This window comes from Physeter macrocephalus, chromosome 1 (assembly GCF_002837175.3).
Source record: "Physeter macrocephalus isolate SW-GA chromosome 1, ASM283717v5, whole genome shotgun sequence".
NCBI lineage: Eukaryota > Metazoa > Chordata > Mammalia > Artiodactyla > Physeteridae > Physeter > Physeter macrocephalus.
In genome coordinates this window covers 38552232-38565493 of record NC_041214.2, presented here as the reverse complement: position 1 = coordinate 38565493, position 13262 = coordinate 38552232, and the positions used below count along the sequence as shown (strand labels likewise).

Genomic DNA, 13262 nt, shown 5'->3' with positions numbered 1-13262 from the left:
CCAATGAGCCTGCGCGTCCGGAGCCTGTGCTCCGCAACGGGAGAGGCCACAGCAGTGAGGGGCCCGCGTACCGGGAAAAAAAAAAAAAAAAAGGTAGAGACGGGGTTTGTTTGGGCAGGACCTGCAGGCACCACAGGTCTGCCCGCTTAACTCACAGACGCGGGCCGTTCTGCTCACAGGGAGCCCGCCTGCTGTCCGGGCAGGGCGGAGCGGGGCTTCCTCAAGCAGCCGGGCAGGTCCCCCGCCCCCGCCAGGCCTCAAGGCCAGACTGCCCTGCCAGCAGGCCATTTTCCTACAGAGACTTCTGGCTCCCACACCCGCACCCCTCCCCCCCCCCGTCTGCCCCACCCTTCCCGGCAGGAGCGGAAAAGGGGCCGCGCAGGAAGCCTTCACAAAGGCGGCACCGGCGTCCTTTGTCCGCTGGGCTGGGTTCTGTCTGGACTGAGCTCTCAGGCTTCGGGGTCTGGCGCGGGGGCCAGAAAAGAGCCCCACGTCATCGGGAGGCAGCAAACACAGCTCTGGGGCCGCTTACTACTTTAGTTACCCTTGAAAGCCTCCGAGAGCATGAGAGGCCGTCGTGCCTGCTGGCTTTCAGATGTCTCTGCACATCTGAAGCCACCGGGGAAGCTTAAAAAATCCCGGGCACTCCCCAGCTGACTCTGCAGGCCTGGGAGCCGGGCACACACGTTTGTTTACAGGCAACCGAGCGATTCTTCTGGCACCGCCACGTGCCTGGCCCTGGGCTTCCCAGGCTGGAGGGGAAGCATCACCTGGGGAATCTCGCTAAAATGTACATTCTGACTCAGCAAGTCTAGGGCGGGCCCCAAATTCTGCACTCCTCCCAACCTTGGAGGGTCTGCTGATGCTGCAGACCACCCTCTCAGTAGCGGGACTCCAGCCAACTGACTCATTCAGCTCATCTTTACTGGCCGGGCTGATTTCCCAGAGAGAACGCAACACCAAGGGCTAAATCTGCCCTGCTCTGCGAACAAGCTGACCCAGGAGCACTTCTTGCCTTTTGGGCCGCGATCGTCACTTGCTGTTCATAGATGTCGAGGTTCTGGTTCATGAGCTCCAAGGCCTGCTTGCGGCTGGTGAGGGCCAGCGGGTTCGGGCTCAGGATGGACCGGTGCTCGTACACGGCAGCCACGTACTGGGCAGCCTGGTGACGCTCAGCCGGGCAGTGCTCCTCGGCCTGGACCCCCAGGGCAGCCACGCAACAGCCGTAGAGGAAAAGAGTGAGCTGACGGCTGGCTCCAGACATAATGCAGACCATCAATCTAGAACGTAATGGGGCAAGGAGAAAACAGCTGAATCCAGAATCCTGCCGAGATTGGGACTTGCGCAGCTGTGATTTGTTAATCCCGGCAATCAGACTCACCGGCTGTGATGCTACAGCTCAAAGAGTTTGTTTCAGGTTCCTAATAAGAGGGTATGTGTTTCTCTCCAAACACGTAGCGAGTTACGTTCAAAATGGCTCACTGTGTTAACAGTCTGGTTTTAGAACATTTCCACAACAGACCCAATGTTTGCCATGAGATTTGCTTCCCCAGCAGGACTCTTCTAGTTGCACACTTCAGATTTAGGCAATAATAACTATTCTAATTATTTTAGATAATTCTGTGACATACTCCACACCCCACCGCCTGCCCTCAATACACACACACATACTCCAGGTCAGCCACCTACACCAGCTGTGACTGTCGTGATCCTAATAATACAGCTCGGCTATCTTAGCCATAAAAACCTGATGGATCACAATTCTCCCTGCCTTTCTTTGGTTAGTAATGAATATAAAGCATAAGCCTCCCTTTACGCAGCACCACATTCTTTAACTTGGTGCAGAGAAACTGCTGACTTCTACTTAAATGCCAGTTTATGGACAGTCAAAAAGAAGTCTCCCCATCAAAGCATGACTTTTTCCCCCTCCTTGAACTTGAGAATTGCCATTGCACACCATCACCTTCTCAACCTCTGTCTCTGGGCCTCCAAAACTCCTGCTCAAAAAAAGCATACTCATTTGGAAATTAAATCCTTTTGCAGTAATAAAATGCAACTTTCTAGAAAATAATCTAGAATTTTCTAGAAAGTAAACTCAGCTTTGTAGCTCCTACCCTAAGAGATTAGAAGTAAACTTACAATGACACTTCTGAGTGCCTTTTTTTCCCAAGAATAGGCATTTTAATTTCTAAAAGTTATGTGTCACTGGGTGTTTTTACACACAGTTCTGCCTTGAAAATCGGCTTGGCCTCGCAGCCACAGTCCCTCCCCAAGCACACAGACTTGCCAGGCAGTGCCAAGGCCAGGCCCCGTGCTCCGTGGAGATGTGCCCGGGCCGACCAATTGCCCAGAAATCCAACTAAATGTCAAGACAACAGAGACAAATCGGGGAACCACATTGCTGCTCTTTAAAGACAAAACGCCACCCTGCCTAAGTCTGACTCAGAACCCCCATGTGTGCATTTCAAAACCAGACCCTCCGGGCTGCCACAGATTTCTTTTTCTCTCCAAGTTCCAGAAACAAAAGCAACCATAATTATTTTCGGCAGCAGACCACGGACTCGGGGTGCTCAGGCAGAATCCCCGCAAACTCAGGTACCTCTCAGGGTGAGCAGCGCTCTCCATCCCAACCCCGCCCCGTCTCAAACTGTCACTTCTTTCCTCAGGGAAGAAATGTTCCATCCAAATGCCAGGCCCCGGGGTGTGCTGCCGTCACTCTGGGGCACTGTAAGCAGTGCTGGAAGATCAGAACAAGAGGCCTTTGAGTGAGCGGCCATGAGCTTTTGAGTAGAAACGGAAGTATAACTGATAAGCTCTCTTATCTGAATTTTGCCTCTGAAGACAAGCAAGGAATAATTTTTTTTGAATTTTATTTTATTATTATTTTTTATACAGCAGGTTCTTATTAGGTATCTATTTTATACATATTAGTGTATATATGTCAATCCCAATCTCCCAGTTCATTCCCCCAGCCCCGCTTTCCCCCCTTGGTGTCCATACGTTTGTTCTCTACGTCTGTGTCTCTATGTCTGCCCTGCAAACCGGTTCATCTGTACCATTTTTCTAGGTTCCACATATATGCGTTAATATACGGTATTTGTTTCTCTCTTTCTGACTTCCTTCAGTCTGTATGACAGTCTCTAGGTCCCAGCAAGAAATAATTTTTAAAATCTCAAAATCGGTTTCCCATTCCAGCTCTGGTTTCAGAATGATGATAATGGGGAGTGGTTTGAGGGGAAAACTTTCATCTTCAAAGTCAAATTCACAGTATTTCTAAAGTATAAGGCCATGGCCTCACTAAGAGGGGGGAAAACAAGGCCGGGTGGTGGGGGGAGCATATGAACCAGGACCCGGTGGGGGCAGGTCAGGAGGTCCTGGAGCTGAGAGTGGCGTTCGCGGGCTCCTCCTTCCTCAGCTAAGAGCTGCATGCCACTGATGCGGGGACAGAGAACATTCGTTTAAATCTCAGGGACTGGGCTTCCCTGGTGGCGCGGTGGTTAAGAATCCATCTGCCAATGCAGGGGACACGGGTTCGAGCCCTGGTCCGGGAAGATCCCACATGCCGCGGAGCACCTAAGCCCGTGCGCCACAGCTACTGAGCCCGCGTGCCACAACTACTGAAGCCCACGCGCAGCAATGAAGACCCAATGCAGCCATAAATAAATAAATAAATAAATAAAATCTCAGGGCCTTGCAGTCCAGCAAAACAAGGAAATTGCGGAGCCAGCAAGATATCCCCTTTCTTTCTACTTGGAGAAAATAAATTTAGATTATTTACAAAAAGAGCCTGGTAGAAGAGCCATGAGTGGCAATCATTTCTGTGTGAACAGAGGTAGGTCAATAATAAGGGGCTATGCAGATTCAGCCAGGTATTCCCCCTTGAAAGAAGCAAGCCTAATGAGGTGGGAGAGAATGAGTCATTAAAATAAAAATAGGCACCAGAGTGCACCCTTGCTGAAAAGTGGTGTTCTGGTTTTCCCTCTCTATGTGGCAGGGGCTTTGAAAGGCCTGGATGGCAGCAGGGGTTGCTGGCAGGCGACAGGATGCAAGGGCGCAGGTGGCCCGGTGCTGGCTCAGGACGGCGCTCAGCGAGTGGCTGAGGGGCCGGGGTCTCCCTGGGAGTCACGAGGTTCTTGGCGATCCAGCAACGGATCCACCTGCAGAGCAGGGCAGGGCCCGGACCATAAACAATGGTGGCTGGAGATGTGTGCTCAGTCTGAAAAGCTAGCTACGAACCTCCTTCCATCGTAGGCATTTGACCGGAGTCTAAACTCCAGGAAGGGCCCAGCGTGAAGGCACCACTGAGGTGACAGTGTGCTCCCACATCCTGCTTCCTGAGCTCCACTGAGGCGGGGGCGGGAGACGGCAGGACCGGGAGGGCGCTCACTTCAACATCCACGTGATACCCGCCTGTGCCAGACGGAGGTGCAGGCGTCGCGGACCCAGCGGTGAAGGCGCCTAGCCCTTCCGAGTGGACCCTCCCCATGTATGCGGAAACTGCCACAATCAACACAGATCGTTCCCCAACTCATGACGGTTCGACTTTACGATGGTGCGAAAGCCATATGCGTTCAGTAGAAACCACGCTTCAAAGGTGGACCGTTCCCTGGGGGACCGGCGTGCAGTATGACCCTCTCTCTGATCCTGGGCAGGGCAGCTGCAGCCCCCAGTCACGGGGGTAAGCAACCGATACACTGACAACCATCCGGACCCGCACTCCATTCTGTTTTTCCCCTTCTGGGCAGTATTCCATAAACTCCATGAAAGAGTCAACCCTTTATTATAAACTAGGCCTTGCGTTAGAGGGTTCTGCCCACCTGCAGGCTAATGCGAGTGTTCTGAGCACGTGTGAGGTAGGCGGGGCTGAGCTGGGATGTCCGGGAGGCCGCGTGTATCACATGCATTTTTGACCTATATTTTCAACTAACGATGGGTTTATTGGGACGTTAACCGCATTGTCATTGCCAACTGACTGCACCTAACGTGTCATTTGGCAATAAGTACGAAGGAGCCATAAAGACGGGGAGGGGGCAGGGAGGGCCTGGCGTGGGTGGGGGTAGGTTTTAGACCAGGACGGGCTCCAGGAGAAGCAGGCGTCCGAAGAAGGTGCGAGAGGAGGCCCGTGGGTGCCGGGGGAAGAGGGTTCCAGGCAGCGGGCTGCTCGCTTTAAAGGCCCGAGTGGGAGCTTTCGGGGGGTGGTTCAAGAAACAGCCAGGAGAGCGGTGGGCTGGGACCAGGGACCACGGAAGGTGGCAGAAAATGACTCATCTCCATGGGGATCCCGTTAAAGCCTGGGTCAATCAAGACGCTCCTCTCAGAATCTCCCAGTGACTCCCGGCTGCCTGCAGAGTGAGAGCCGAGCCAGGAAATCATTGCTGGGGTGGGGACAGCACTGCTGGAGTGACATCTTCATGCAAAAGCATCCTGATCTTCTCACCGCCCTACAGAAGCCTCTGCTTCTCAGTTCGTAAGGAAACATGTTCCCCTGACACTAATCCTGGTCGGGAGGGTTCTTATGATCTATGAGGAAAAGAAATCAAAGTCTTAAATTACATGGAAATCTATTTTGTGGAAATTTGGTAACATGTCAATCACTAGCTATTTTTACACACAAGGAACTTTTGTTTTCCATCTTGCTAAATGAGTCACCTTGAAAATTAGCTGTGGTTCCTTCCTAGCCATGCTATTACAATAGTGTCTTTTGCAATAAAATGAAAGGATTATTATGAAGGCATTCTTAATAGGATAATTTCAGAGGCAGGTATATACACTTAAAACTTTATATATAGACATACTGATCATTTTAATAAAAGATCTTGTCACTCTTTACTTGTGAAGGAGAATGACAGCCCCATGATTGGGAAGTTGGCAGAGGAAATGTCATATCCTGTAGAACAAAGCTGAGGGACCAGCTAAGTCATTAGGAGTGAGCACAGTATATGTTTCTATACTGTGTATCTGACAGGAGGCCATGAAAAATACTGTTAAGTTCCAAATAGTTCTAAACCCATTCTCATGAGTTTTGTGATTTCCTTATCTAAATCCTTTTACATAAGCAGGAGAAATGCCCATCTCCATCTAATTTACATAATCTGAATTTAAAGAAACCCCAAAGAGACCTTTATTTCCCAGAAAGCCTCTTGTTCTCTGCCTCTGCGCTTAGTGACCTGGTCCATGACCGGCCCTGGAACAATGTAAAGCCCCACAGTGTTGTAGCTTGAACAGCTTCGTGCAAACCATCCACCACCAAGACTCTGATGCCTCAGGGGGTGTGTGTCAGGTGGCAACGGAGGGCGATGCTGAGGTTCAAGGCTGAACTTACATGGAACAGTGAGTAAATTATCAGGAACTCCTGGCTGAACTGGTAAATTGTCATTTCTCTTTTAAAAACATTCCAGCTGTTATCTCCAAAAAGCGAGTGACATACAAAAGTGTAACCGTGGACCAGGCCTTGGACTGGGGCCCCTTTCTGGTGACGGGAGTAATTTCTCTTAGAACACCGAATGAGCAGTCGTGACACTTGAACCTAAATATGTCACCTTTCTTTTCCTCAAATGGGAAATTACCTTCATAATTTAAGACAAAACTTCCCCCTGAAATGCACAGGTGTTTAATGGAAGAAGTCTCTTTTCTTCACTTTGTTGTGCAGACAGAAAAGAGCACCCACGAGACTCTGCTCCAAAGAAGAGCCCCCTCCAGGTCCGCTACTGCCACCCTGTGGGCCAACGGAGTACCACTTACCCACGTGGGGATCTGCGCTGAAGTGCTGCAAGAGTGGGTCATTCTTAAGAAGTAAATGGATGTTTTTTTCCTCCTTTCCATTCCTAACACTTCATCTATCTCTTTTTTCCCCACCTAACTCTTTTACAGTGAAAAAACTAGACAACATTTGATTTTCCAAGATTTGGGTCTCATGAAAGCTATTTTTTTATTTGCCATGTTCCTAGGACCTATTTCATCTTCTATATTCACAGGTTCTAAATTTGCTGTGATTTCTTACGGCAGTGCACCCCATAGATGTGAGTGGGTGTGCAAAGCAATGCAGCCCATCCATAGATGGACAGCACTCTTCACAGGGAAATCTAGTTGAGGTAAAGGATCCAAAGGGACAAATTTTTATATGGCTGCCACGTTGCATTTTATGTTACATGTTAATGTTTTCAAACCACTTTAACATCCACTGCTTGATTTTATCTTCCTGTCACATAAAGCAATGAAAGCAGATGGTAAAATTCCATTTTCGTGAAGAGGGAATCCTCCAGGACTAGTTAGTGGTGAGAACAGAATGGAAAGCAACTCTTCCTGTCTCCTGGCCCAACCCTCCCAGTACATGTTCAAGACGGGGATAATTTATCAGTCAGACCTTCAAAGACCACTGTGGTGTCTTCATTGCAGCTGTAGCAGAATTCAACAGAAATTCAAAGTACCCTCACAAGGGAGAGACTGGGTGGTCAGACCAGAGCAGGGGTTCTCAAATGGGGACGCTGACGCTGAGGCACCTGAAGGGCTTGAACATGCAGTTCCGTGGACCCCATGCCCAGAAGTTTTCACTCAGCAGACCTGGGGTAGGGCCCTAGAATATGCATTTTCTAATGAGTTCCCAGGTGATGGTGGTGCTGATACGCCTGGCCTGGGGTCACCTGCAGAGCCACTGGGCTGGAGTGTAAAGGCAGGTACATTCTGACACTATCTTCCCCTCACGTCAAAGACAGACATGAGTCAGAACCATCACCTTTATTTCCCAGGTGCTTCTCCAACAAAAGGGCTGAGAGAATGTGGGCGGATTTCAAAGTGTTCCCACCACATTAGTGGAAGTGACCAGCAAAGTATTTAAATACTCAAACTGGGGGGAAAAACGTCCCCAAAACAATCTGGTCCAGGTCGGTTAAAGGATTCAGTGCTTGTCTTTGCCTTGACAGGAACATCACTGTTGAACCAGGTTGTTACTGGTTTTCATTTGTTTAAATAAGGTTCCTGATTTTAAAAGACTAGAACAGGGGTAAGAGATAGATATTCCACTCGGTAATTACATAAGATGAATAAAGAAATATGTAGGAATTAAATGAATAAGTAAATAATGTATATTTATAAATGTAAATAAATTTTAATTTAAAAATTTTAACAAAATTATTTATAAATATAATTATACATTTATAGGTAAATAGGTAATCTGAAAAATCTTCCAATTATATTCTGCAAAAGTGTATCAGATTTCTCCTCAAAAGCTTATCTGAAATCTTTGGGAGCCAAAAATGAATTGCTGAGGAGGTAAGTCTTAAACTGTGGTTCGTAGACCTTGGCCAAGGGAGCTAGGAAAGCACTCAGAGAGGGCTTCCTCAGCGTCCGTCAGTCTTAGGAGAGAAGAACGGTGGGAGCATTGGTAGCTGCCCTGCTCGTCTCAGTCCTCTAGAACTATCACAGGGTCTCTGAAATAAGACTCCATGGGTGTCAGCAAAGAACTGTCTTTCAAAGCCCTTGGGAAATTTCTCCCCCATTTCTTTGTTGGACTACCTTCAATTAGAGTCATCAGAAGAAGCACCTTCTCGGGAATGAGGACCTGAAGACTGGAAACACAACCAGCGCATGGAAAATATGATGCCCTAGAACCACAGGTCAAATTTTTCAGGGAAGATGTGCTCAGAAGTGGGGGCAATGCAAAGGTTCTTTGTGAATTAAATGTATGGTGGATACAACATCTCTAAGGGCATGGTGGGCCAAACATCACGACACCACGTCCCATCACCCCTGTGCTCTTGTCTGCCAGTGCTTGGGACTGAAACACTCAGATCACAGGACCAGCAAGATGGTGAGGACGCCCTGCATGCAGACCGTGGAGGACAATGGAATGGGTATTAGAGGCAGGAAACCATGGTCCCCAAGTCAAAAGAACAATCCCTAATAGGATAGTCTGGAAACACTGAGAATGAATGATAGTAGGAAGAGTAAAAGAAACAACAAAAAAATCTAAGGTAAAACACAGCACTAGAGAAAACATGCCAAAGGCCACCTTCTCCTATGGAGGGTCCAGGAAGTATCTACTGGGGAGAGGCACAGTCAAGCTCACCAAGAGGCAAACAGCAAAAAGCAGGCAAATGGGTCCAGATGCTGTTCCTCTGAGTACCTGTGGAGGATGCTCTCAACACAAGCATGGTGGCAAGCTGTAGGTGACCCACAGTGCAGTTAGAGGGCAGCACATGATCAAGAATGAGAGTGACCTTAGCCCTACTCACAAACGTGGCTGACTCCATGCAGGGCATGGTAAATGGCAGAGAAATGGTCAGTATCTCTGCTTTCTCCTCTCTTCGTAGAGGCACTGAGCATTTTTGTTTTCTTCTGCTTTGGACAGACTGGTAATTATTTGTGTGCCTTACTGGTAATTCTCTGTATGCCACCACACTCAGAACAACAAGAGGAAAAGTTTGATTGAATAAGTGATATTGGGATGACTGAACAACAATTTGGAAATAAGTTTAAACACCTTACACCATATACAAAAACAAACTCAAAATCAGGAGTTAAATGTTGAATGTTAGGAAAACTAGAATAAATTATAATTGGCTATCAGAGGTTTGATGAAACAACTTTCTAAAATTTGAAGCAGTTAAAATAATAGAAGAAACAGATTGATAAATTAAAATTTACATGCAAAATATAAACATCAAGACAACACTTATAAATAGGCAATAAACAAGAAGAGATTTAAAGAAGACAACAAATCATAAACAAACACTGAAAAACTTTGAACTTATATACAAAATAAACATTAACTTGTACTATTTTAAAATATTAAATTTGGAAAAAATAAACTAGTAAAGTGATAATAATAGTACTTTCTTATTGGGGAAAAAAGTTTAATAATTCATATTATAAATCACAAACAGTATTCTTCTGGAACTTTATCTTAGGAAGTCATTTAAATAAGAAAAAAGTCAGTTGAAATGACAGCATACTATGGAAATAAAGAATATGGGCTTTTGAGTTTTAAAATGTCTGATTTGAAATCCTGGATCTGGGAATTCCCTGGTGGTGCAGTGGTTAGGACTCCACACTTCCACCGCAGGGGGCACGGGTTTGATCCCTGGTTGGGGAAGTAAGATTTCTCATGCTGCGTGGAGCAGCCCAAAAAACAAAAAAAAGTAATCCTGGCTCTGATACTTACTCATTATATAAGTTTGGATAAGTTATTTAACACAACGAAGCTTCAACTTCTTCATCTACAAGCTGGAAATGAAAATACCTGATGTAAAGCACTTAGTGTTTAATAAGTGGATGCTAGCTAAAATTGAAGAATAAGTCCCAATAGATGAAAGCTGGAAGCAAACAATATCTAACATACAATATGAAGAACGCTATGAAAATATATACAAACCAGGTGGAATATTAAGCAAAAATTTTAAAGATAGCTATGCTCAACAAACATAGTGAAAACTTTTCTCTGTTTACAGTGGTAATAGCTAAGTAAAACATGCATGCATGTGAACAAAGACTGGAAAAGAATGCGAATAACTGAAAACATGACAGGGCATCTTATGGAGATTTAAAATGTTTTCTTAACGTCACACTGTTTTTCTACTAAATGAAAAACATAAGGAAAAAAAAAAAACAGTTGAGACTTCTGGTTTCCAGTCTGCCGTTCTATGTTAACAAGTAAAAATGTGAACAAACTGAAAACCAACAGCTCTTCTTAGATACATCTGAGAACTGAGATCACAGGGCAAACTGCTGCCTCCAAAATTTAGAGAGACAGACAGGTGAATACAAAAAATCACAACCTAGCTGAGTAGAAACCTGTGAGCAGCAGCCTCAGTCCAGCCAGTACCAGCACAGGAAAAGCTAAACTGTAACTGACCAGTTGCTGGAGGTTCAGTGTGGACAGGTCCAAGAGTGAAGAACTCCAGGGGAGCCTGGCTTTGGCAGGGTGTGCCCACAGTTCTGAGTTCTTCCTCTAGGAGCTGTACCCGGTCCTCGCAGTACAGCTGGAGAAAATCTCTGCGGCTAAAGAGAACGGAAAAGCAGCCAGAGTGCACTGTTCCTCAGGAGGCCTGCCCTCAAAAGAAACTGTTTTAGCACAGCGAACCTATTGGGGTTTTATAGAACCTAAACGACCTAGGGGGGAGGGAGACACCCAACTCCAGCCCCCTCTAGCCATCCTGTCCCACCAGAGAGGTGGGCTAGACTGGGCAGCATGAACTTGTCAAGTTCACTAAAAGACAGACCACAGGACAAAAGAGCACTTCTCACTTTCCACACCTGGCCAGCACTACTAAATGCCTATTTATTACAGTTCTTCTACCCAGTACCTCATGTCTCATATCCAGCTTTCAAAAAAGAATTACTAGGCATAATAGAAGGCAAAAAACAAAAAAAACAATTTGAAGAGACACATCAAGCAACAGAACCAGAGTCAGATGTGGCAGACATGTTGGAATGATCAGACCAGCAATTAAAAATAACTATGATTTGGACTTCCCTGGTGGTGCAGTGGTTAAGAGTCCACCTGCCAATGGAGGGGACATGGGCTTGAGCCCTGGTCTGGGAAGATCTCACATGCCACGGAGCAACTAAGCCTGTGTGCCACAACTACTGAGCCTGCGCTCTACAGCCCATGAGCCGTAACTACTGACCCTGTGTGCCACAACTATGGAAGCCCATATACCTAGAGCCTGTGATCCACAACAAGAGAAGCCACCGCAATGAGAAGCCCACACACCGCAATGAAGAGCAGCCCCCCGCTTGCCGCAACTAGAGAAAGCCCGCGCGCAGCAATGAAGACCCAATGCAGCCAAAAATAAATAAAATAATTAAGAATATATATATATATATATAATAAAGTTACCATTTTAAAAAAATAGTGAAGATTGGTTCAAGATGGCGGAGTAGAAGGATGTGCGCTCACTCCCTCTTGCGAGAGCACCGGAATCACAACTAACTGCTGAACAATCATTGACAGGAAAACACTGGAACTCACCAAAAAAGATACCCCACATCCAAAGACAAAGGAGAAGCCACAGTAAGATGGTAGGAGGGGTGCAATCACAATAAAATCAAATCCCATAACCGCAGGGTGGGTGACTCGCAAACTGGAGAACAATTATACCACAGAAGTCCACCCACTGGAGTGAAGGTTCTGAGCCCCACGTCAGGCTTCCCAACCTGGGGGTCTGGAAATGGGAGGAGGAATTCCTAGAGAATCAGACTTTGAAGGCTAGTGGGATTTGATTGCAGGACTTCAACAGGACTCGGGGAAACAGAGACTCCACCCTTGCAGGACACACACAAAGTAGTGTGCGCATTGGGACCCAGGGGAAGGAGCAGTGACCCCACAGGAGACTGAACCAGACCTACCTGCTAGTGTTGGAGGGTCTCCTGCAGAGGTGGGGGGTGCCTGTGGCTCACAGTGAGGACAAGAACACTGGCGGCAGAAGTTCTGGGAAGTACTCCTTGGTGTGAGCCCTCCTGGAGTCCACCATTAGCCCCACCAAAGAGCCAGGTACGCTTCAGTGTTGGGTCGCCTCAGGCCAAACAACCAACAGGGAGGGAACCCAGCCCCACCCATCAGCAGACAAGCGGATTAAAGTTTTACTGAGCTCAACTAAAACCACATTCATAAAAAGATAGACAAGGTGAAAAGGCAGAGGGCTAAGTACCAGATGAAGGAAAAAGATAAAACCCCAGAAAAACAACTAAATGAATCAATAGCAGAATAACTGAGGCAGAAGAACGGATAAGTGACCTGGAAGACACAATGGTGGAATTCACTGCCATGGAACAGAATAAAGAAAAAAGATTGAAAAGAAATGAAGACAGCCTAACAGACCTCTGGGACAACATTAAATGCAACAACATTCGCATTATAGGGGTCCTAGAAGGCGAAGAGAGAGAGAAAGGACCCAAAAATATTTGAAGAGATTATAGTCAAAAAATTCCCTAACATGGGAAAGGAAATAGCCACCCAAATCCAGGAAGTACAGAGAGTCTCAGGCAGGATAAACCCAAGGAGAAACACGCCGAGACACACAGTAATCAAATTGACAAAAATTAAGACAAAGAAAAATTATTGAAAGCAGCAAGGGAAAAACAACAAATAACATACAAGGGAACTCCCATAAGGTTAACAGCTGATTTCTCAGCAGAAACTCTACAAGCCAGAAGGGAGTGGCATGATATACTTAAAGTGATGAAAGGGAAGAACCTACAACCAAGATTACTCTACCTGGCAAGGATCTCATTCAGATTCGATGGAGAAATCAAAAGCTTTACAG

General features: G+C 46.7%; 1 protein-coding gene across 6 annotated transcripts in view; it reads right to left on the bottom strand.

The window, feature by feature from the left end:
* BTD (biotinidase) overlaps nt 1-13262 on the bottom strand; it is a 70646-nt gene that overhangs the window by 24765 nt on the left and 32619 nt on the right. For all 6 annotated transcript variants that reach the window (XM_055091236.1, XM_055091271.1, XM_055091256.1 and 3 more), the window contains one exon: nt 1016-1280. In XM_055091236.1, the coding sequence (XP_054947211.1) occupies nt 1016-1276 (261 nt within the window). In that variant the 5' untranslated portion in view covers nt 1277-1280. The remainder of the gene's footprint in view (nt 1-1015; nt 1281-13262) is intronic.